Here is a 26276-nt window from a genome sequence, read left to right on the forward strand (position 1 = left end):
GGGAAAAGTCCTGACGACGACAGCAACGCTCCCCCCCCCCCCCGCGACCAGTCCGCGACCTCCGCAGGGCTGCTTCGGCTTCGCATCGCGGCGCAAACTTTCCATCCCGGGCTGCGCGGCGGCTGTTGTTGCCAAGGCAGGTGGAGCGGAGCCGGGCAGGGTGCGGGCTGAGGGAGCCTGTTGCGGCCGCGGCTCCGGGGCAGGCAGCGCCACGCAGGGGCGGAGGGGAGCGCGCCGCGTCCGCGTCCTTGGCTGCCGCCTCTTGGCAAGCGGCGCGGGCGTCGAGTTTCTGAGCGTCGCAGCAGACGCGGAAGGCAGGCGTGCCGGCGGCCAGCAGGTAAGCGATCCGGCTGCGCGGGCGTCTTTTCGCGGCGAGGTGCGAGCGCGGCCTCCAGGGGGCGGCTCGCCCCCCGTCGCGAAGGCTGTGGGGAGCCCTGGGCCACGGAGCGGCTTTGCTCAGCGAAGGACCTGGCGAGGGGAGCGGGCAGGGGGAGGCGGTGATGCGCCATCTGTCCTCTGAAATGCCGTTGAGCTCCTTGTTCCGCCCAAACTACCAAAGCAGGGGTCGGAAACGCCAAAATGTGGCGTGATCCGGCGCCATTCAAATCAATACGAATTTCAACTTGTTGACTTGGACGTAATGTGGATTGCACGAGCCACCCGGAGGTTGTTGTGTCTGGAACGAAAGAAACGCCGTCTGGGGTAACTGGGATAATCCTTTAAAAATAGGGGACACCTGGCCTCCTTTTGTATGCTGCAGAGACGATTTTTCTCCCTAATTTATTTTTAGTTTCACTTCACGGTCTATGTAAACTGCAGTCCTGACTTACGTGGGAGTAAGACCTATTGAACTCAGTGGGACTTGCTCTGAGGCACATGGGTATAGGATTGCAGTTTGGAATAGCATTGCCTAAAGGCTCGATGCTATGCATATTCAGACAAAAAAGGCCTTTTCCTATCGACCTATGCATAGGATTGCACCTTTAGACAGCAATCCTGTACCAGTTACCTGGAATAAGTTTCATTGAGTTGAGACTTGCTTTTGAGTAAACATGCATATCGATATTATTGTATCAAAAATCTCTCATTGATTTTAATGGGGATGACAAGCTGTCGTCCTGCTGACATTAAATCATTTACTGAGAGTGAGTGTGTACTTTGGAGGTGTAAAATATTCATGCTTTCTGTCTTGATCCTTACTGGAAACAGAACCACATTGTGATAATTTAAAGAAAAGATAAACATTTTTCCTCTGTAGAAATGCAAGAACATTCACAATCATTCCCCCCTTTTGTTGTTTAATATGATACAACTTTACTACATGGATATAACTTCCAGGAAATAGTATACGCAGCATTATGTGTGCCTGTCCAGAAACCTGCTGCCATTTGGAACTTTTGTGGCATATACCTGAAACAAAATGTATATATCCATGATAGGTGATGGCAAATGTCATATTTTACATACAAAGCCATTTGGAGGCATGCTGATGTTCCATATAGCAGCACCGCATGGTTCAAAAGATTTACCCCAGGAACAGACCCCTTGCAGTATGAAGACAGAAACATAGGAACAGAGCGAGTCAGAAGGGTCTCCCAGGCCATCTAGTCTGACCCCTGGTTCTAGCTGGCTCCACTCATGACATGCCCACCATGTGCATGTCCAGCCTATCCTTGAACACCCTCATTGATGGGGCTTCAAGCACCTCCCATGGAAGCCCATTCGATGCCCTTGGGGTCCTAACTGTCAGGAAGTACTTCCTGGCATCCAAATTGAACCTTGGTTCTGAGTTTTGCTCTACTGGAACACATCCTGCCCTCCTCTGCAGGGGAAAACAGGTCTCTACCCACCTCCATGTGACACCCTTTCACATATGTATATGATGGGAAACATCTTTTGGGTTGCAGGCTACTTAACAGGTGACTGTGAACTATTGCTGTCCTAGAACGCACTCAGGTTATTCGCACATCTGTTACCTTTGTTTATGCTTGGAGGACATATGATCTTCTGTATGGAACTTATATCAACACAGAAATCTGCACTTTGTGAAATGTATCCTTAGTAAAGACCATTTCCAAAGATGACGATGTGGCCTTTTACTTCTTAGACTGCTTACGTTCTCCTACAAACACAGGTCAAATGAGGTCTGGAAAAAACATACAGAACTGACTGGTGCATGTAAAAGTTCAGCTCTTATTTGATTTCTGAGGCCTGGTAAGCCTTGTGACTATTTTGCTGAGTGGAGATAATAATGGGCACAATTAGGGCTGTGTTTTATCATGTGATCCTTCCCAATCTGCAGGCTGATTGGACTTGAATGGAGAGTTGTCCATTAGTCACAGGTTCACTTGCTGGTGCGATCATGACAATAGTTGGGGTACTTGCTAGGTTTTCCTGTGCTGCACAGAATAATTTCTGATCCTTGACCAAGGGCCACACCTGGCCCTTCCTTAGGTAACAAGGGGTGATATATCTTTAGTTTCAGGTCTCCTGGAAGTCAGATATGAGAAGACATAATTTAAGAGAAAGGGTTTTAGTGCTGATTGGAGAGAGAATCTCTGAGCATGTGCATAATGACTCACTGAAAGGGAAAATCCTTCTGTCCATGCTCAAGGATGTGCTTTCTCAAATGATTCACATATTCCCAGGTTGAACCCCTTGGCAAAGAAGGTAGAGTTGGAAACTTGCTTCTGAGTACACATGCTTGGAATAGGACAACAGCAACACTTTTAAGGGCTGAGAGCAACCTTTAGACTCTAGGTGGGGTAAAGGTAAAGGTAAAGATTTCCCCTTGACATTAAGTCCAGTCATGCCTGACTCTAGGAGGTGGTGCTCATCTCCGTTTCCTAGCCAAGGGAGCCAGCGTTTGTCTACAGACAGTCTCTGTGGTCACGTGGCCGGCATGACTAAACACCGAAGGGCATGGAATGCTGTTACCTGCCCACCAAAGTGGTACCTTTTTATCTACTTGCATTTGCATGCTTTCGAACTGCAAGGTTGGCAGGAGCTGGGACGGAGCAACGGGGACTCACCCCGTTGTGCAGATTCGAACCGGCAACCTTTCGATCAACCAGCCCAGCAGAACAGCAGTTTAAACCACTGCGCCACCTGCAGTCCTCTAGGTGGGGTATATGTATGGAATTTAAAATACCATGTTCCTCAAAAGTCTCGGCAAATCAAAGAAAACCAGAGTATCCCTTTCTCTGATGGGCTATTTTAATACATTTATGGATGTTTTTGAGAAGGAAGGACTCACTGGAGAAGACCCTAATGCTGGGAACAATAGATGGCAAAAGAAGAAGGGGCAGCCGAGAATGAGGTGGCTGGATGGAGTCATTGAAGCAGTCGGTGTGAACTGTAAGTGGACTCCGGGAGATGGTGGAGGACAGGAAGGTCTGAAGGAATGTTGTCCATGGGGTCACGATGGGTCAGATGCGACTTCACAACTAACAACAACAAAATGGACATTTTTATATGGGAAAGCATTTTTTAAAATTACAGCCCACTTTCCTTCAGTGTGGAGTGCTACAGTCCCAGGAAGACATGCCAGCGTGATTTTGTTGAACATGTCGACATCAATTATACTTTCAGACATTGCATAGGCTCTGAGCCTAGCATAGGCTCGTCTTTCCAACGGCGCTTCCTGGAAGTGTTGGACCACAGCTCCATCTAGCATGGACATGAGATGTGGTCCATCACATCTGGAGGCACCTAGCTGGAGAAAACTACGATCAAAAGTTGTCGCTATAGCTTAGTTAGCCTAAATGGGTGGAAGGAGCATGACCTCTGGATGTTGGTGAACTACAACTCCTAGTCAGCACAGCCATGATGTTCTCTATCCAGCATGTTCTCTATCCCTGCCCTAAGCAATAAATAATCTGAATCCACACAAGCAAAGAATCCCATGTTGTTTCAACCCTATCACAAGCTATCCATTGGTTAATAAAAAGGTCAATATTTACCCCTGTAACTGTGAACTCCCCAAAGAGATAATTCTGTTTTGTTTTCGTCACTGGTGGTGGCGAAAAAGAATCAAAAGCTCTTTGTGTTGCTGAGAGTGGCTTGCTTTCTTTCATCGAAATGTTTCATCTTTCATTTGATCTACTGCCTAAATATATGTCCAAAACAGACTCTGAAGAGAAGTCAAGGGTTGTTATCATAGGATAACTGCTTGTATAGAAAGGTGTATTGAGGTCCTCACTTTTCTCACAGTGGCTGCCACTTTGAGATATCATGTTAATTTTGAGTATGCTTCCCCCATCTTTTTTGTTCTGCCCACAATTTAATTTACAGAAAACATCTCAGGGAGACAGAAGTGTGTTAGGGTTTGTCTGCACTGCCACCTAAACCTGTTTAGACTAGGTGCGCTATCAGCTGTCACAGGTCATTGTGCAAAGATTTGGAGCAGTGCTCCAAGTTTTTATTTTTAATTGTAGACATAATTGTTTCTGATATATACAAATCTTTTCCATTTGCCCCGGGGGAAATTTGTTCCTCTTTGAAGAGGTACAATTTGGCATGGGATGAGACTCTGCTGATACCACACCCAGGCTGATTACAGCTGTAACAGTGCGGATCTTTTCAGGAGGGGTTGAATGCTGCACTGCAAGTCAAATGCAGGTCAGGGTAGAAATTAACCTTCACTTTCCGCGCACTGTGACTGGAAGCAGTCATGGCAGTAGGAGTAGAGACGGAAAAAAGACACAGCAGGTTGCAGGTCTGATGCCCCATTGGGCATTCTGGATGTTTGTGCTGAAAAGGATTATGGGTATGAAATAATGCCTGATGTCCACTTCGTTCATAAATACAGCCTGCAGTTTTCCCTCTTACTTTCTATTTCTTTCAACCCCAAGCATTTCAAGTGTCAAACATTGGTCCATCTAGCCCAGATTTAGATCATCAAAGATTAGTGTGATCACGTCTGCCATTTTTGCTGCATAAAGCTTCATGATGGCTTGGCTGCTTGTCAAGAAAGGGCCAGTGTCTTTCATCATGCTACAGACTGGGAGGTACAAATGTTATGTTCTAGTGGGTGGGAGTGGCATGGTATATGTGCAGAAGAAGCAGTATTACCATAAGGCTTTCTAACCAAGAGAAAGCTAGATTTTCTGGCTGCCTTACATGGATAATTTATAGCTGGGCTGGACAGAAAACAGATCTCCAGGTTTTCTAAGACTTCCTTTCCCAGTATTCCTGACTATTGGCACTTACCCCTGATCTCTACATTTTTCACAGTGTGCCCCGTAACCTCTTCCTGCTTTATTCTGCATCATGTTTTTGAGAACCTGTGCTGAACTGCATCATTTTTGCAAGAAATACCCAATGAGTCTGTAAACAAAGTTCAATTAGCTACAGTGTTCCTCTTGGTTCTTATGGCCAAAACAACATATAATATGAAACAATAATAATCCAGATTCTGCACCAAGAAAAGGAAACTTATGCAATCAGAAGAAATAACATATACACACATACAAACACATATATATCAAATTTATTGTGCTTCTGATTAAAGAGTTAGAGCAACTTTCCTAGCAAACTAAAGCATTTGGGGTTGTTTTGCTTGTATTGTTTTAAATTTAAGGTGGACATGATAAGGATTTATAATGTTAAGAACAGTATAGAGAGGACAAAGGAAATTTTTTTCTACTGAAGTCACCCAAAAAGATTACCAGAAGAAAATTGATAACCAGGCAAAAGAGGTATTATTTTGCACAATCCATAGCTGATATAATTTATTGCATTTGTATGCTGATGTCCAGTTGTTTAGATGGCTCAAAATACACAAATGTATGAAGGACTATCATCCATAGTATTTTATTTTATTTATTTATTTATTTATTAAAACATTTTTATGCCGCCCCATTCGCCGAAGCCTCAGGGCGGCTTACAACATAGATAAAACAATAAGTTAAAATATCCATATAAAATAATCTTAATTAAAACACACATTATAAAATAAGCCGCCCTGGCCAGTACCCAAATCCAACAACAGTATACCTATGAACACTAGAGAAAAGGGAGGACTGTTGTCCTCCTGGAAAGCATCTGACTTGACATTGTTATAAGCAGAAATAGGATGCTGGGCCTTTGGTCTGTTTAGAGTAGAAACAATTTATGCTCTTAACTCTGCTTTGAGACAGCTTTACCGCTGCTTGCTGCTACAATCTCCTTCTTGCAATGCTCAGCCTTTATGTTTTTAAGCACATTTATTTTTGCTAAATCTATTGTCTCCAGTGTTGTTACCTCTAAAATACCTAATCTGCAGAAACTATACTAAGAACTGATGAATGACAAATTTGGTGACTAATGGTAGTTCCCTAAGAAAGACTGGGAACAAAATGGATGTGGGGTAAGGAACATGGAAGGAAAATCTACTCTGATCATTTAATGGTATAGTTGTTTGTCTTTACACTGTCCATGTGACTTTTTGAAAAAGTGCACTTTGACCAAAGGAAGCTACTCTGTTTGAACTGGCAGGCACATGGTGCAAGATCGGGATAGTATTTAGCCAGAGTTGGTTATAAGGAATTGTCTGTGACCAACAGCCAACCTGATTGAGTAATCACATAAAACCATTGGGCCAGAAATGCAAAAAGGGATTAATCCTCACTGAACCTCCAGGATCAGGTTAGGCCAGCTGAGAACATTGCTTGATTTTATTACTTTAACTCTGTGCTCTCCAGATTTCTGACAGAGAATCACATTATCTCCCTGACACCAGAATTAAAAACTAAAATGCACATTTTAATCTTGTGCTACAAAATGCATTTAATAAGAAAGATTATCCACACAGAGAGAAACTTTTCCCCATCCTTCTCTATGAGTTTTTGTTCATGACATATCTCCTGCCTGAAAGATCAGCAATTGCTGCCAGACTTCTCTGAGACTGGATGGTTCTGTTGTATTGCTCCATGGCAAAGGATTGAATGATCCAATCATATCTGAAGCATTACCTGGCTTCAGGAGAAGCTCACTGGAAAGGATACCTGGTTAGAGTGGCAAATCATGCAGAGAGGCACCTGGTAACTTCTTGGTTACCCTCGCTTATGCAAGTCATTTATTTCTTGCAGTTCAGAGTTCTAGGAACGTTGGAAAGTACCTCATACTCTGAATCAGACCATTGGTCCATCTAACCCAGTATTGTCAACACTGTCTGGCAGCCAACACTCCAGGATTTCAGCCCAGACTTTTTCCAGCCATTCCTGCAGATGTTAGGGGCAGAACCCAAGGCAGGTTCTCCATCACTGAATTATGCCCCCCCCTCCCCATTCTATTGTGGCACACAGTTTGGGGAGTGCCTTTTTATTAGAGTTCTGCCAAAGATTTCTGGCTTGGTAGTGCTGGGGACCAACTGATAAATGGATGAAGCATGCTGTCGCGAGTGCTTTTCAGTGGATGGAGGAGGAGGGAGTGTGGATTTCGCATTTTTCAGTTAACACCAGGGCTTTCCTTAGCATGAGAGCGCGGCTGATGTGTGTAATTCTTTGCTGTACAGATCCTGAAATTAACATTTAAACTGTTTGACTTTTAAACATTTGTATTTTGGCTTCCAAACCAACACAGCATTTGGTAAGTAAGTCCACAGTAAGTCCAATAAATGTAACTTGACTGGTCTCTACATTATGACCATCTCAAGTGTATCCAGCCGCCTTGCACGACAAGGCTGCCTTTGCCTGCATGATCCACACCATCTGCTGTGTATGGCAATGCTGGTGAGAATTACCACTCCAGCCAGATTTAATTTTGACCAGTGCAAATGCACATGCTGTGAAAAGACAAATTCTCCCCTCCCCACCCTCTGCTCACATAGAGCTTGATAATCCTTAACACAACCAGTGCTTCCCAGTAATCCCTCTAGAGAAACATATGCCCCCATTCCTTTTGTTCCTAGGTTTAGGTTATCTGTGCTGCTCTTGCATTCTGGGACACAGGTGCTGGGAACCAGCAAAATCAGATCTTTTTGTTTTTCCTCTTGTTCACTAGTCAATTTGCTGAGTTAATTATTGACTCAGGTGCACTGCAAAGTAACCTGGACTAATTATATTGGAGGAGACAACTCTGAGCCATAGGCAGATATACTGCCAATGCCCTACAACAGGGCTGCATACTTATTTAGTTGGCTGCTGAAGTTCATGGTTCCCAGCTGCAAATTACTCATTCATTGCCTAGCTGCAGCTGGGCAGTCTGACACCAGTATTTCCCAGATGCTTTTCAGAATGGGGTTGAAAAGGCTGGGATACAGGAATGAGATCTCAAAGTCATGAAAAAGTGTCAGGCTGAATTTGTACAAAATTATTTGTAGTCTTCTGGCAACTTGCAAAAGGGATTGTGGACCAGAGAGATGCTGGCCACTACCAAAAGTGTAAAAGCACTTAATAGAATGGAGTGGCCAATGCCCTTTTCTCTGAGTGTGTCTCTCTTTGGGGCTACAGTTCAGACATGATATAAAGCAGCCTCTCCCAGCCTTGGGCCCTCCCATTCTATCAGAATCTGCTGTATCTGCAAGGCATCAAGCTGGGGAAGGCTGATGTAGACCTTCTAGGATCCTGCAAATGTGGTTCCCCAGCTGATGCCGGCTTAAACCAGGCAGAACTCTGTGTCTGCCTCTCATTAAATGAATGCATTCAGGCCTTAGACAGAAGATGCTTTCACAAGCCTGCAAGCTGAGACAGGGTCCTTGTTGTACATGATCTTGTCACCTCCTTCCACTATTTCTAAACGCATGACTGCTGATCATTCATGACTCTGCCCGTTTGCCACATCTACTGCTGCCTCGGTTTGTTCAAGAGTCGTCCCTCTCTCTCTCTTTCTGCACCATTTGGTGCTGGGACAGGAAATCTAGCTGGAGAGTATCAGCCTCTGGGAAGGCATCCAGGCGATCACTGAGCCATCAAACTGCCATCTCTCTCTTGTTTTGGAAACAGACACGAGGGAGGAAGGAAGCCAGCAAGTGCTGGAAAAGAGTTGGGGAGTGAGTCTGTTTCTTTCCATGGAGTAACCATTAACCAGGAAAGCTGCCCAGTGTGTAAATCCCCTGTCCAAGCTGCAGGGAATGATTAATGCTACAGGTTTGTAAGGGTGTGAAGGAGGAAATGTATTAATTCCCACAGAGTCAAAGAAGAATAGATTAAAACCCAGAGGGTGCTAAAATCTGAAAATGTGCTTCTGAAGTGCAGTGATAATTATGGCTATACTAGGGGAAGTGGTGGATTTGGAAAATGTAGTAATTGAGAACTCTTGCACAGCCTCCTAGCAGATGCTCGTTTTAAATAAGACAGATTACGTCAACCTCATTAGAATTAGCACAGTGACAGTGTTGATAGGTTTGCCACACACCCAGATGCTAGCAAGCGTATCAGGAGCTATGTAACATTTTGCACACTAAATTAATGGAAGTGCTGGAGATCTGGGCATATGCCAAAGCATTTAATGCAACCAGTCACAACATGAGCATTCAAAGTGCGTTGAGTGAAAATTCTACCCTGCCTCTCACATTACAGAGGAACAACAATCAAGATAAAAACTGTGGCAGCAAACCAACACGCATTAGAATCTAAACCACAGGTAGACTTCCAAAGGCTAGATCTGCCAGGCTTTCTGAAGCATTGGCAAGAACATGAAGTGCAAATGAGTTTTCAGAGGCTGCCAGGAGGAGGATGTGCAAGGCCTTGTCCAGAGGGTGGCAGGTTTGGGTGATTAGCGGTCCCCAAAGCAGCAAAATTCCACCTCCCTGTCATTGCTGTAATTTCAGCTTTGCTGTGGGGAGACCAACCTTCTTCAACCTGACACCCTCCAGAAGTTTTGGACTTCAGCTCTCATCTTCCCCTGTCAGTACAGCCAATGGTCAGAAATGCTGACTACCGTAGTCTGAAATATGTCGAAGGCACTAGGCTGGAAAAAGCAGGTCTGTAATGCTCTGTTTTTGCTACGTATTTCTTAAAATTTCTAAATTGCCCTGTAGCTTATAGTTTGCCTTGAAAAATGAAAAGGGCTTTACCTGGTGCTGAAAAAAAACACTAGTACAGACAAGGTGCCAGACAAGTTCCTTCAGGTAGGCTGGTCTTAAGCTGTTTAGGGCTTTAAAAGTTAAAAAACTTCACTTTGAATTAGGTGTGGAAATGGACTGGCAGTCCTTGCAGATGCCAGAGAACTGGCATGATGTCATTGGCTCGCCCCTATTGCCAGACTAGCCATCTGTTTCAGACGAGCTGAAGTTTTTGGACTGTTTTCAAAGTCAGCCATGCCTATAACACATTGCAATCACCCAAATGGAAGGTTACCAGGGCATGAATAACTGTCTTTATCTTTCTTCAGGTAGGGTCATTGCTGATATATCAGCCTAAGTTGACAGAAAGCACTCCAAGCTGCTGTAGCTACCTGTTCTTTTTTTTTTTTTTTAATAAATTTTATTGTTTTCACTACAATCTAACTTTAAAAACAATGGTTATTTAAGACATCGGATATACTGGGTTGACATCTTCCTCATTTTAACAGTCAGCAGTCATATTCAAATCTGTGCATAGTCCCGTTTCTCTAATTGATAGTAAAATGACGTCCAAGTTTGGTAGAGATATACGTCTTCCTTCTCCTTCAGAGACAAAATCTATCTGTCCCTTTTCGTGCAGTCCAAAATCCTTTTTGAGCTCAACTTTTCAGTGCATGGCTCTTCACTCCTCCCATAGTAAGCAAATAAAATCTTTGCCACAGTAATTACATGTAAGATCAAATATATGGTCTATTTATCAATATCATTAAGAATAATATCTAATAGAAAAAAGAGAAAAGTCTTCAGATTTAAATTTGTGTTTACATTTCCAACGTCTAATTGACAAGTTTGAAAATATTTCTACTAAACTTAACAATAAGAACGATCTATAAGTCATTTATGTCTATCTTTCTAACTATAAAACATTTATGTAGGTTTTCTTTATATGAAATTACTAAGATTGCCTTAATATTTCCTTCCCACAGCTTTTACTGTTTCTGTAACTCAATGTTATTTCCAACATTTTATGTCTGTATTATCATAATTTCCTTAATTCATTCATCTTTCATTTTATACCCAAAAAGAAGTGTGGCGTAGTGGTTAAGAGCACGGGACTGGGACTCAGACAATCCGGGTTCTAGTCCCCGCTTGGCCACGGAGCCAACTGGGTGACTTTGGGCCAGTCACTGCCTCTCAGCCCAACCTACCTCACAGGGTGGTTGTTGTGGGGATAAGATGGAGGAGGAGAGATGACGCAAGCTGCCTTGAGCCCTTTGTAGGAAAAAGGCAGGATATAAATCGAAAAATAAGTAAAAAAATAAAATAATCATTCTTTCATCCAATTTTGAAATCATTTAATCAAATGTTACTAATTCCTTTATAGGACCATATATTCTATAGTCTTCACATATCTCAATCATATTTGAACTTTATGCTGTGGCTACCTGTTCTAATGATGGATCCAGGAGCACCAGAAGCTACAAACTTGATCTTTTAGTGGAGCATAAGCTTTCCAGAATGGGAGAAACACAACTCAGCCAAACAGATGAATCCTTCATGGGCAGGGTATCTATCTTTTCTGGGCAGAGTCTGTCTGTTGCTGACAGCCAGTCCATTATGTTGTCCAAGCACTAGTTTAGAACATCAGCTGCCTCCCCTGTATTAGACAAACAGGAGAGACGGAGCTGGGTGCCAGCCACATATTGGTGAAGCCTCCCCCTGCGTCCCAGGATAACCTCTTATAATGGTTTCTTGTAAAAACTGAAAAGTATGGGGCTAGAATAGAGCCCTATAGAACTCTGTAGTATAAGTACCATGGGGCAGAGCACCTCTGGAATCAGCTATCTAGAGTAGTACTTCCTCCCAACTCATGCTCTAGCTTGTGTTCAGTCAGATTTGGCACATTGGGTTCTCAATCTTACCCTGCTGTAGATATATACCAAGGAACTGTATGGGCTCTACAACCAGGGAGAAGACTTTTAAGCAGTGCTTTTTTTTGTAAAAAAAAAAAAAAAAAGTGCTGGAACTCACATCGCCACCGGCAGTAAGCACTCAGTGCGCGACCACACACACCAATCCCAAGCCGAGCAGCAGAGCAGCGTCCCAAGCCGAACAGAGCCCTCACTATCTTACTGTTGGATAGCAGATAGCAGACACAAAGGCAGCCTGCAGGCACTATGTTAATGATTTTTGCTGCTGATCTGCTACCCCGTTCAAAATCACTTCGTAAAATCCGTTGGAAAAAATGGTGCCAGAACACCGTTCCGGTGCGCTCTAAATCACTTCATAAAATCCATTGGAAAAAACGGTGCCGGAACACCGTTCCGGTGCGTTCTATGACAAAAAAAGCCCTGCAGTTTTAAGCATGACCAAGTCAGCTGCTAGAACATTTCCATTCCACTGGTTGAACTAGGCCTTGACAGAAGTGCCAGACATACGAGCAAGCAGGAAAATCCTGCACAGCCCTTTGGAATCCATGAGTCTCCAAGGCTGGGCCCTTTGAATGGGTTACCCAGTGTTGCAGAGGGAAAAGGTAATGAAAAATCTACATCTCAGCAAGGAAGAATCAGACCATGACTTAGGGTTGGATGTTAAGATTCCTTCTGCTCAGCCAAGAAAACCACATCTAGAAAGTGCCCTGCCACTTACGTTGGGCCAATAACATATTGGCGTACTCCCATGGTTGCTATAGCAGCCATGAAGTCCTGGATCAGTGGCCTTGGCATGCATAATGAATGACTCTGACATATATGTAGAAATCTGCTGGGACAATTGTCCTGCTGGTTCTCACCAGTTTGAGACCATCTTCATCAGTTTAGGCAGCAGGGTGGGCAGCAGCCCAACAGAAGCTATAAACACTCAGATGCAAAACAGAGAGTCTAGAGTGGGAGATGGAATCCCTTTAAACAACAACAATCCAAGAAAAGGGCCATAGTTTAGTGGCAGAGCACATGCTTTGTATGCGGATGGCCCCATGTCCAGTGCTTAGTATCTTCTGGGAGAGATGGAGAAACTCCTGCCTAAGAACCTGGAGAGCTGCTGAGAGTCCATGCCAACTATACCAATGGCCTGACTCAGTATAAGGCACCTTTCAATGATCCTAATCCTCATTCCTTAGGCTTCAAGACTCTTGCAGTGCTACACCAAGTACAGCAAAGTAGGGAGAGGCTAACTCACTGTTCAAGCTCCAAGGTCTTGATTAGGCATACCAGGTTGGCTTCTTCATCCATAATGAAACCATAGATAAGCACTAGTAGACCAGAGAGCACTGCTAGGAAGGCAAGCAGGATGAATGCACGGGGTGAGCAGGGTGTGGAAGCATGGGGTTCTGGCCTTATGTGCTTCCTCCATGCCCTCCGGCCCTTCCAAAGTTGACAGGCTTCTGCTGACAAAGTGGCACTCAGTCATGAGAACAGAGGTCGTACCCGAATTAGTTCCTGTGGTAACTTATCATCTTGTTTTATCTAATGATCAAATGTATATTCTCAGTTTGCCTAGCCAATTGGCCAACTCTTAGAATCAGGAACTTCCAAGCTGAAAGGGACCTTGGAAGATCACTGGGCGCATCCTCCAGTTCTGTAACAATATGCACATTCCTTTTCTTAACACTGGTTTTATCCTTCAGGATAAATGCTGATGTGAGTCAATGACAGCATTAGGAGGGGACATAACTCAGCAGTAAAGCATGTTTTGCACTTGTAAGAGACCAGATGGCTGTCTTGAGTATCAGAGCAGGAAAAGATCTCAGCTTAGAGAGCCGCTAGTAGTCAAGAGTATACAGTGCACGGACCTTTAGTTCATTTGGAGCTAGCTAAGGAGTCAAATTCCAAGGATAATAGAAATCCAGTTCCCATTCAATTCTTTCCTGAAGTCTGTTTGGCTGTCAAACATCCTCTTTTCATCCATTCTTTCCTTACTGAGCATCCCCATTATTTAACCTTGCATGCAAATATATCTCTTTCTCCTGAGCAGGTCTGACCTGCCAGGTCATTAGCTGAGTGGATAGCTCTCATTGCTAAACCCAGAGAGTTCCTGTTATTGGGAAAGTGTTTGTTCCTTCATGTTTTGCCTCCTTTTGAAAACCCATTTCTTCTCCCTTGAGTTTTAGCACATGTGTTTGATGAAGGATAGGAAGAGAAGTCTTTCTCTTTAGTGAGGCCTATTCAGGGGAAGAACTGTTAACTAAATGATTAGTATCATGGCTTTGTAAATAAGGCCACAAATGTTAGTAGCTTATGAAATGTTTACATTAGCAGCCATGCCTATACATATATCTGTTGGTCTTATGTGACACTGATGGCCTTAAAGGAAACATAAAAAAGAGAATCCAGTCTCTTCCAGTTCACAAATGCGTGCATGTTTGAGCACCTGGAGGCAGTTTGTACCTGCCATAGCCTACCAGGTGAGGGGAGCTGCAGATGAAGGTGCCGTTTCTTGGCTCAGGACCTGGGACCTGGTGAGAGGAGTGTCTCTTTCTGCTTCTTCTGGGTGGGCCGCTGGATGTGCCTTGTGGAGGTTTTGCTTTCTTCTCCTTTTTTGTTGTGAGCTTGATGTGAGCGAAGGATCTCATTGTTGGGTCTCTTAACATGAACATTTGTTTAATATGAATATAATGTTGATACTGGATATAGTACTGGCTATTGTTAACTAACCTGTTGGTATGGCTTCCACTTACTCAAAATTTGATGTGTTTAAATGAACTTTACTTGAGTACTACTCAGCCAGCTATTGCACTTATTTGTTTTTGTGAACTGGTTCGAGCACAGCATATTGTGGAAAATGTGGCATGCAGATACATTGCATATGAGTGCAACCTGACAGAGTTACTGCCTCCTCTGCCTGAATTTTGCAAGCAGTGAAGTTTATCCCACCGCTTTCTGAGGACAACCCTTTCCCTCTCCAGCAGACTTAGATGCACAGTCCTTGACTCATTGGAAAAGACCCTGATGCTGGGATCAGTTGAAGAGAAAAGAAGAAGGGGATGGCAGAGGTTGAGGTGGCTGGATGGGGTCACTGGAAAGGTGGGTGTGGGCTTGGGTGGACTCCAGGGGATGGTGGAGGACAGGAGAACCTGGAGGAATGTTGTCCATGGGGTCGCGAAGAGTTGGGCATGACTTTGCAACTGAACAACAAGGTCACAAACTGCATCAATCAAAGCAACGGTCTCTATGAGATGTGGGCACAGCATCTGCCCAGGTGAAGGGTTTAGTCCAAATTGGAACATCCCCCTCTTGCCTCCCTTTCAGGAAGGTCTTGGCTCCCCCCTTACCATGGCTGCTCCTGCTTGAAGGCTAGGCTATGGGAACACTGGGCACTTCTTAACTGGTCCGCTCACTTCTCCTGCCATCTCCTTACAGGATCAAGAGCTCCCCCTCAATCTCCATCCCTGCCTGTTCTGCAGTATCTCCTCGCTTTTGCAAGGCCTGCTGGTTCTCATGCTCCATCTGAGTATCTTCACTTGATAACCTTGGAACTGCAAAGTCACCTCTGCCCCTTGACCTCCTCCTCTGAATCTGGGGAGGCTGTGACTTGGGCCCTCTCTCTACAACCTGCACAGAGCATTTTGAAAAACTGGAAAGGCAGCAGCCCTCGCATCAAGATGCAGCATCTCTGGACAGACACGGGTGCCCTGGTAGGGCTCACCAGTGATGCTTGCCTTGCCCTCCCCTGCCCTGCCCTGCCCACCTCAGAAACATGGTGCTATGGAAAGCAGGATAAATGTATCTGGAAATAAACCCATCAAGTGATCTGCATAGAATGAGAATTCTAGATGGACTTACCTAGCAGGAGAGCCACCATAATCATGATGGTGGTTTTCCCAGAGAAAGGCCACGGCGCTTGGGTGTGTTGATCCTTGTGATTTCTCCAAATGCGGTTGCATTATTTGCAGCAGAGGAGGTCTGCATCCACGCTTTCCCCTGTAATAAATTGAGATGGCCAGCAATATACACTTGGGTTCTAAGTAGATTTCTGTATTCAGTTCACAAGCACGTTCTGGTAGGGAACAGCCATATTCAGGCTTTTGACGCATGTAACAAATAGGGGCCAGTGCATGTGCCATGCATCTTCTCCAGCATAATTCCTGTCACTCATTACATGTGGCTGGTGAACTGCATGTGTGAAGTGCTCTGCTATGTAGGCTCACTTCACAGAATAGGTCCCTGGAAAATCAGGTTTCTGACTCATGCGGAGGGCCTGCGTGATTTCTGTGCGTGCCATCGTCCTCCACGTGTGCAGTGTGATGGGACTGCTGGCAGAGAAGGCGGTCATTCTGGCCTGATGGCTGCTATTCCCCACCCTTCCATGCGGAGCTTAAACACAGTGAGAGCACCTGCACAGGTGCCGAAGCTTGGATCAGGGCGGGGGGTTGAGGTTCAAATGAGCAAGTTCAAATTGGCAGGTGGGCTTTGAACATGCTGCTCCTGAATATTATTAGAACACCCTGCCTGGCTGTTCAGCTAAATCATTCTGGTTCTTCCCCAAGTTTTGGGGGGAAAAAACTCCCAAGTTTTGCAGAGGTCAGTAACTGCAGTGCACCCATGTCTATTGTGTACAGTGTATTTGGGATGAGAATTTAGGAGGACTGAGAACCTACATCCCCTGTGTGGAAGCTAGAACAGAAGTTGTTGGACTTGGCATTTGAAATAGCTGCTAGTATATGCTACGCTTAATGGTTTTACCTGGACAAGGACACTCACTGAGGAAGTGAGCAAAGGAACATGCTGCTGCTTCTGGGTTTTGGAAGGTCTCTTCATCACTTCTGGAAAGAAGCCCAATGTTCCTCTGAATATAGAAATAGTTTTGGTTGGGTGTTATGTTTATTTTGCCCTCTGCCTCTTACTGGGTGGGCAACATGTGGTCCTCTGGATGTGATGGCCTAGAACTCCCATGATCCCTCATCATTAGCTGAAGCAGAGTTGCAGGCTAAAACATGTAAATGGCCACAAGTCCCCCTACCCCGCCTTGTGTAGCATAAGATCCCATTAAGTTATTCATGTTCAGACAACCCTCAGTGATGCTGTCTATTGAAGAAATGAATGACTGAGGCATACAGAGATATTGGAACTCCAAAGTGGGAATTCATAAGTTGTGAGGGGGAAAATCCAGCTCTTACCACGGCCTCTTTTCCAGCAGCTTCTTTCTGCGGATGTCCCAACCAAGCTCTCCTTGGTCCCAGAGAGAGAAGGCTCCATGCAGTGGAACTCTCGCCACCCTATTGCCTGCATCATCTTCAGACAGTGATTCTGGATGTGCCCTGGAAGATTACCCAGGACCAATCACCGAAATTCCCCCACCAGAGGTAGGCAACAAGGCCCTAGTTCTCATGGTTCTCCTTGGCTTTCAGATGTGTTTATGGAAGGCTGTCTCAGAGTTGCAGGAGCTGTTTCTGGGAGGCCCTGGCATCTCTAATTTGCGGGAACTGGCCTTCTCTTTGTTGAAGTTTTAGCCACTTTCTTGTTCTAGAAGCCAAAGCCACCCTGATCTGTTGCATCAGTGACGGTGGCGATTCCCCTGTGGCTTGCCTCTGCCATTTATTTATTTGCAGCATTCTACCCCTCTCGGCAGTCGAAAGAGCTCCCAGCACAGCTTACCAAGACTGATAATGAGATAGACCTTGTCCATGGGATTACAGTCTAAAAACCACGACACAAAAGGAAAAGGAATTGCAAGGCACTGGGGAGGAGAGAGAATTCATGCACCAGGGAAAGAATAGTGCTTGAAGAATCAGCAGAGGAAACTCTTGACTGCTTGACCAAGTACATATACAGCAGTGCAGGGCAAGCTTTTGAAAAGTGAGGCTTTTTCAGGATTTTAGCTTTTGAAGAACAGAGCCTTTTTAAGGCTTTTCTGTTGGAAATAGATGCTAATGCAGATGAATGCTGAGGCAGATGAATGCTAAGTCAGTTCTCTTCCCCTTGCGCTGCCAGTTCCTTTTCATTAATTCTCCTACAGTACATTTCTTTCTGTAGGGCTTCCTTGCTTCCCCTGGGAAACAAGTTTGTGCAGTGCAGGCAACCATTGTTCCCCAGACTCCTAGGGAAATGGCAGCTCAGTTTCTCAGTCTTGTTTGCTTTTGCAGGTGTTGCCAGACTTTGGCTCTCGCTGCTCCGATGCCGTTCCTGCTGCTGTTCAGTACCAGCTCCGCATCAAAACTCTCCTCCAACAGCTGCCCCCACAAGACTGCGATGTAAGTTTCCAGAACCTTCCATTGAGACCATCTTGTCTCATGTGTGCCATGGCAGGCTCTCCTGTTTCTGAGTCACATACAGCTGGGCTCTCCTCTTTTGTTCTAACAAACCTTGCAACCCTGCCCGTGCACTGGTTTAGCTGGGTGTGCAGCCTGATGGTCCTTATTCAGAGCTGTTCTGAAAGAGCCTGTGTGGATGCAGGGTTTCATAACTGAACCGATAAGAATATGTTGCCTTAGTTCACTGATTCCTCTACCTTCGCCCTTGTCCTATGGGAGAACAGCAGAAAAAGAAGAGAAATTAATTATTTGATTGGTCTCAGATCACAATTATTTAGCAGTCAGAAATGTAGAGACTCTGTTCACTTTTGTCTATGCTTCTGGGCCTCCTGGGTAATAAGCAATCATTCTCCAGCAGAAATTCTCAGTCAGCTTGACAGGTTTGTGGCTCTCATAACCTTTACTAGGACTACCAAAGATTAAATTTGCTGTGAATATAGGCAGAGAAGGCTTAATCCACACACCAGTCAGGAAACTAGATAAAAATCGCATTGTCTTTCCCGATCAAGAGCAGAACAAGCCTGAGGAACTCTGGGCTCCAGCTGGTTACAACTAAGCCTGGTCCTTCCTACTGGCTACATTATGTGATGACACTATTCACCATTAGGCTTCGGCGAATGGGGCGGCATAAAAATGTTTTAATAAATAAATAAATAAATAAATGTACAGCATGGGTCCTCAAACTATGGCCTGCGGGCCAGGTCCAGCCCGCCATGCACATTTATCTGGCCCACCATAGAGATTTTGGACATGCCATGCGCTCGTGCATGGCAAGGTGAGGGCTTGCTCATGCAGAGATCGTTTTGGACTCACTTGGAGAAAAGGATCTCCTTGTGAGCAAGCCTCGGCCTCACAATGTGCATGGCCAGCAGCGGCTTCCTCGCAAGGAGATAGTTTTGGACTCGCTCCAAGAAAACAATCCTTGTGCGCAAGCCGGTGCCTCGCTGAGCATGCACGCGCCCTCCCCCACCCACACCGCCTTGCCGGCCCATGCTCAACTGGCCCCCTGTTTAAAAAGTTTGAGGACCCCTGATATACAGCCTCCATCAATGGGCTGCCAGGTCATCTCCTTCATACTTTCTGTGCAGAAGTACCGCAGTGCAGTGTTACGCATTGTCCCTCTTGAAATCTTGATGCAGAGCTACATTTGACGGACAAAAGCATTCTGAAGCATCGAAGAAAACTCATTTGACTGAAGCCTTAAACATGCTTACCCTTCAAGTCTTCTGAATACGGCAGGTCCTTTCTTCTCAGTAGACACATACAGGATTGCAGTTGTGGAAGAGTTGCCACTTGCTCACGGCATCCAGATTGGTTGTGGTCATTAACGGTGTAGAGGGACAGTTGGCTAATATAATTGCGGCTGTACTGGCATGTTGCTGCTGAGAATTCTGGCTTGCCGTGAGCGAACAAGCGTGCCGGTACCGTGTGGCTCCCTGGCTCCCACAGGACTCCTCCAGCCAGCAGGAGCAACTGAACAAACCAGCTCCACGGTTTGCTTACTGTTAAGGAGAACTGCCATCTCTGGGTCAGTCCTCTTCAAACAAGCCAGAATCATAAACAGGAAGAGCCAAGCAAGAGCAGTTGAGCATTGTTTGCAGTTCCAGATTACTTTTCTTCTGAACTGGTCCATTAGCCACTTTCTGTCCAGCCTTTTTTCACATCTATAGGCTGTCTGTATGGGCCACATCCAGCCAAGGCAGCAAACAAAATACAAATATAAAATTACAATGCTGCTTTGGTTGCTTGTTTTCTGTCTCTTTCCTGTGTCTATAGATAATATATTTATCTGAACACTGTTGGGTTTCAAAGCCATTATTTTGCTTTTAATCAAGGAGCGATATTGCCCATCTATTGGGGAAGCTGAGAGGGAACAGCTGCGAACATTTGCTGCACAGCGGAGGCAAGAGTCGCTGGGACAGGGGGTCAAATGCCTGGTGCCCCCCACCACTGAAGGGGGCTCATGCAAACAGGTGAGCTGTCTTGGCTTAATACTGGACACCAGTGTTCTCACGACCGCACTCACAAGAGGTCTACTGCTAATTGCTAGCCTTATTTTCCCCATCTGGCTCAGCAGGAAAGGGGGAGTTGCATTGCGTTTTGACAATAATCAGGAGAATAAACCATGATTTAAAATGTACTTCCAGCTCCCAAAATGTCAATCCAACTGCACTTCTGTGTCTTAAACGATGGACACTGAAAACCAAGCTAAAGAAAAAAAAGCACAGCAGCTGCAGTAACATCTAAGATTTGGGGAGTCGGTGCTTTCCATCATTGTCCCAACAGAGCCTTTCCCACAGGAGAAATCTGTTGTGCGTTTTGCATAGCTTATGCTGGTGGCAGAACTCGTATTTCCTTGTTAAAGTTTTCACTGCCTGCATGATACAATTATGAGGAGAGTATGGACAGTTACAATCCCAAAGTGCCTTACTGTTTTACTTTCAGAAGAGCAGGTAACTGTGCACCTTAAAGATATCCTATTTGCTTCTTTTGCAGTGTGCTAAGACTATGACCAGTGGCGAGCAGGGTGTACTTGCACCTAAGCTGGGAGAGCAGTATTACTGGCATCCTGCCTGTTTCATCTGTCACACCTGTCACCAGCCCCTGGTAGACCTAATCTATTTCCATCGACATGGAAAGATATACTGTGGTCGCCATCATGCAGAATTTTTCCGCCCACGTTGTGCTTCGTGTGATCAGGTAGATATACACTATCTAATGGCTCTTGTGCAACAATGATGCTTCTGCTCTCCTAATGGAATCAGCTTGTACACGTTATTGGGTTTTCTCCAAATCTTGAACCTACTAGAACAATTGATGGACTTGCTCTTCCATTATCTATCTGGTCAAAACAGCTACCATTAAAAAGTAGAAATCCTCAGTTGTTATACTCAGTGAGTGGTAATCTGTTTATAAATCCTGTCTGTAACAATGGGATTGTACTTCCTGCCTCTGAAGTATCAAAGGTCAAGATCCCTAGATGCACACAATATCGTGGAAAGGGTCAGTTCAAACCGCTGTTGTATTTGAAGCATGTGGATGAGCTTGGCTGGGAGACAGAGGTTCTATCAGAGATGGAGCTACTGGAAATTTCAATCTCCTGCCGTGTCTACTTTTAATAGACCCATGGCATCCAAATATTCAGGAGCAGGGAAAGGAGTAGCAGTATCAAATTGATTATGAACCATACAGGCAGTCTCCAGTTTACGAGCATCTAGGTTATGAACAACCCGTACTAATGAACGAACTGCAATAAAGCCCATTAACCTTTTAAAAGTACAGTGGAAAATCATTATTCCGGTGGAGAGAGGAGAAGCATAAGGGGGGAGAGAGGCCTCCAAAGCAGGCCTTCCTGCCCTGCCCATCCAGAGAGGGAAATCTCTCTGGCGTTTCCTTACTGCAAAGAGGAGGCCCTGGTGAGTTTGAATAGGGGGTGGGAGGTAGAGATATTTATGGCTTTTCCACTTTCATGGGAGTCCTGTGCTCCTAACCTCCGGAAATGTGGAGGGCCGACTATATGTGATCTGATTTGTGTACAAATTAGGCCTAAAGACTAATTTCTGTCAGGGACAGAGAATTTCTGCTTTCTCATTTGTAACTCAGGGACTGCCTGTACAGTGATGCCTAACAGCAGGTATCCCCAGCCTGGTGCCCCCCATGTTTTAGACTTCAGTGGCCTTCATCCCAGTCTGAAGGGAGCCAATTTGAGAAGCTGACTTCTAGACTTACCATGTTGAAATTCACTAGCTCACTATAGCCTCTTAAAGACAGAAAGCAACTTCAGCAGATACACTGATACGTATACACCTGTCTTGAGTTTATAGTCTTATAATATACATTGCCATAATAAATTATATTTAAAACAGCTTTTAATATTTATAGCTTCAAAGATTAAGTTTGAAAATGTATAGTCAGTATTTGGTGAAAACTTAAAAACCTTACAGGGGGGTCAAAAAAAATTCTGGTAGCCAGGCAACACGGTTTTGGTGTTTAATCTGCCCTGTCATGGGCAGGATAAGCAAAATTGCAAAAATTATGTGATAACTCATCACACATGCACACTAAACATGATCTGGCCAGGTAAGACAAATTTAGATTCCCCCACCCAAGGGGAAAGTATGTTTTATTTATGCGCTGAATATGGTGCACTTTGATGCAGAAAGCTTGATCCGATCGGACCAATGCAGCAGAGGATTGTGCAAATTATAGCATTAGGATAGAATCTGGGTAGGACCAGTGCGGGATGCTGCACGCTCCCCTCTTGCTATCTGATGTGTGGCCAGACAGGCCTTCACCCTCTCCTCTCTGTCTCTGCAGCTAATCTTCACCCCCGAGTGCATGGAAGCAGAAGGCTTGCGCTGGCATGAAGAGCACTTCTGCTGCCTCGAGTGTGACTTGCCTCTGGGGGCCCAGCGGTATGTCATGAAGGGTGGCCAGCCCTGCTGCTGTGCTTGCTTTGAGAGCCTTTATGCAGATGTCTGCCAAGCCTGTGGAGAGATTATTGGTAGGTCTCAGGTACTACTGTGGTCTCGCATAGGAAGCTGCCTTAGACTGACCCAGACTATCCAGCCAGCAGTGCTCCCTCCATGGACAGGCAGAGGTTCTTGGGCAGAGATCCTTCCAGCCCTGTTTGATGCCAAGGTTCAGATCTGGGACTTTCCACGTGCAGAGCATAGTGTGCAGTGTCCCTTCCAAACTGCAAAAGTGCACCAAAATTGCACCTACAGGCTGCTCCAAGTGGGCTAGAGGCAACCTTCTTTTAGGGGACATGGAGATCGTGTTGCTCTAGTCTCACTGGGAGCACTTTAAGAAACAAATGTGTTTGGTGGCCAGTAATTGGATCAGCTTCTGCAGAAAATGTCCGTAGCTGCAGAAGATACACAAACCACTTTACCACTGACAAATGCTGCCTTCAACAGCTGGCAGCTCCAGGCTCCTTTTCCTCTTCACCCCCATTTGCCATTACTGTCAAGACCATTCATTTCATATTCCCCATGAAAGTGGTCCTGGAGCTGGAGTTATGCACATCTGCATAGATGATGCAAAATGGCCTGGTGCCAAGACAAAAGCACAGGTACTTTGTTGGCTAAAATAAAACATCTTTTACGGCATTGTATTCTCTCCCCTACAGGGAACCTTCCAGAGTATGATGGAAATAGCATTTTTCTCCATCATTTGGCAATGCCAGATGTGTATTACTTTTCTGGATATGTGGTTTATTTCCAGGGGAGGGCTATCTAAATCATACTTTATTGTCTAGCTACCCAAAGATACCTGGTCATTATAAACACAGAGTACAATTAAGACCTTGTGGCTAATAGCACCTGCTAGACTTTGGCTGCAGCCTTTATCCATTTATCAGCACACTGAATTTAAATTGTCTTCTGAGCAGACATGGATAGGCTGTCCTAGCCAATGGTCATCACCATGGTTCCATTACTTCAACCAGCCATTCCCAACCTGGTGTTCCCAAGATATTTTGGACAAGTTGGAGATGATGAGACTTGTAGTCCAGCACATCTAGAGGATACTGGGTTGAGCAGGGATGAATTCTACATGGCAGCAAAACTAGCAAAGTTAGCTTTGTGCAGGTGCATGTACAGGACTGCATGAAATCACAGATGAATAAGCCTTTTTTATTTCTCATAGTCATTTTCATTAGAGGAGGTGGAAAGCTGAGTTATTCCCTTTTATATTTTATAAACATATAAAACGTATTTATAATGTCATTTCCCCACTCCACTTCATTTTGTAAACTAAGGAGACTAACAGGCAAGGGATGAAGAAAGATCAGCATGTCTCACTAATACTAGAAATTCAGCATAGCTCATTTGTGGGGCTTGAATAAGCATTCTGGTCATAAGGTTTAGTTTGTGCCATGCAAGAAGCTCTTGTATTTATGTGTATAAACGCTTAGGTGATGGGGAGAAATGGCTACATAGATGAGGCCAAATTAAGTTTCAGCCTGTGTCATCTTCTGCTTTCTAACTCAGCACTTCTGAACCCCAGTTTTCCTTTTAGCTCTGTTAAAATTCTGCAACATACTCAGGCATATCTCATTCTAAACTGGGGGTGCCAGGGCAGCAACGTTCCCCATGAACACTGCACAATCAAGTGAAACTCTTGTGTGGTTTGTTCTCTTCTCAAAGGTGTCGACAGTGAGCAGGCCACCCTGCAAGGTCAGCACTGGCATGCCAAAGCCTCCTGCTTCCGCTGTAGCCTTTGCCAAAAAGCTCTGCTAGACCAGCTGGTTATCATTCGCAGTGGCCTCTTGTTCTGTTCTGAGGCCTGCAGCTTGGAGAAGGAATCAGCTTTGTCTTCCTCAGGCTCTGACTCTTCTGACTCTGCTTTTATCTCTGCTCCATCCCCTGACTCCACACCCATCTCTAGAACCAGGAATGGTAACGCAGGCTGCTCCTCTGAAGCTGCAAGAACCAACAGCACAGCCTGTGAGGAAGTGGCAGATGCAGATGGTAAAGCCTTTGTGGTTAGCACTTGGAAACAGGCACAGAGACCTTTCGATCTAAGCCAGTTGAAGAGCCGCTGCATTAAGTTATTGTATCTCTTGATCCAGTGTCAGCTCCAGAATACCTTGGACATAAGGCCCTCAGTGGGTCCCCGTCCCGAGTAGGTCCACCTTCTTGCCACCGTTGCACATTTGTTTGCCTTCTCACTATGGGCCCAAAATGTGCCGCTGCACTGAAGGGGGCTGCTGGTGATGGCTTTCCTTGCTTTCATCAATTCTCATACGCTCGAAAAGGGCCAATAAAGAGGCAAAAACTTGCAAAAGAAGCAAGGTGGGTGCCGGGGGCGGGCGGGCAATCAGCAGTGAGATCCCTGATTGGGCCACGTGCAATGATGGCATAATGGTAAAATACCCTGAAGGTAAAAAATTAACTCAGTCTTCTGTATCTCAGTTCTCATATTGAATGTAGAACTTATCATAGCAGTACAAATTAACAATAGAAAAAGGTGAATACCACTTTAACATGAATGTGCTCATCTGGTTTTCCCCCTTAAGAAAGGTGCAGGTATATCCATCTAGCCATCCTTCCACACACAAACCACCAATACCATAAGGCACTGTATTTCATAGGGGACATAACCACGTTACACCATCCCACTCAGCTGGCTGTCAGGTGATTGGACAGTAGCTTGTGAGATAAGATGAACAGTAATTGCATGAATTACAAAAGAAAACATGCAATTTTGATCTTGATGCAGAATTGTGGAAATTCCTGGTTCATGCAAGTTCACTGATGATAGTGAACTTGAAGAGTTGACACTGAGTGAAGAGTGAACTCTTCTTAGTGAAGAGTTGACACTGCAGAAATATTTCATAGGCTGGATTCCATAGTCAGGTTTGGGAATTCAGGGAAATCACCATGCTCTCTTACATGCTCCTTTTCCCCCCCAGCGATTAAAGGATTTCACCCATCTGGAAAATCTTCAGTGTGTTTGGAGCTTGATCAGCAGGAGAAAGCAGGAGCGGTTTTCAGGAACAAGACAGTCTCTCCACAGTTTGATGAATTCACATCACTGACCTGTTCTCCTCAAAAGGAAGTGCGAAAGGCTGCCCCCCATCCCACAGATGCAGCTTGGAGCCCCACTGATGTGAAGCAGGACCAACATTTAGGAGCCGCTCACCCACAGACTTCTCAGCAACGGCTTGGAGACCACCACTTCAGAAGTGGTCTCTTGGTCATGCCACACGTGCCTGTGTTGAGCAGCGGCTTCCCAGAGACACCACAGAAAGACGACACTGGTGAGCAGGAAGCTGTGGTGGAGCAAGATGATACTTGGTGCCCTACTTGTTCATCTTCTTCTGATTCGGATTCTGAGCCAGAGGGATTCTTCTTTGGGAAGCCAATCCCAAAGCCTGGGGACAGACCGACAGCTCTCCCCAGTATGGATCAGGAAACTCTTGGTAAAGGGCTGGGGTGGGCAGCTAGAGCGAGGGCAAGCAGCAAACACTGTAGTGTATCCTAGTGGGGAGAGACTTCTGAGGCACCAGAAGGAAGTCAGGCAGAAGCAGGCAGGTGG

At 45.2% G+C, this 26276-nt stretch overlaps 1 protein-coding gene and 1 pseudogene across 1 annotated transcript; both read left to right on the forward strand.

Annotated features, from left to right (window-relative positions):
* The first annotated feature begins 282 nt into the window (after positions 1–282).
* PRICKLE4 (prickle planar cell polarity protein 4) lies at positions 283–26272 on the forward strand. Its single transcript, XM_044445126.1, has 8 exons — positions 283–337; positions 17120–17285; positions 18066–18173; positions 20069–20206; positions 20730–20933; positions 22551–22737; positions 24383–24706; positions 25651–26272. Exons 2-8 carry the CDS (start codon positions 17133–17135, stop codon positions 26220–26222), a joined length of 1686 nt encoding a protein of 561 aa, XP_044301061.1. The 5' UTR covers positions 283–337; positions 17120–17132; the 3' UTR covers positions 26223–26272.
* Positions 15758–15906, forward strand: LOC123034340 (annotated as a pseudogene).
* Positions 26273–26276: the final 4 nt, after the last annotated feature.

This window comes from Varanus komodoensis, unplaced genomic scaffold, assembly GCF_004798865.1.
Source record: "Varanus komodoensis strain SLA01 unplaced genomic scaffold, ASM479886v1 scaffold1, whole genome shotgun sequence".
NCBI lineage: Eukaryota > Metazoa > Chordata > Lepidosauria > Squamata > Varanidae > Varanus > Varanus komodoensis.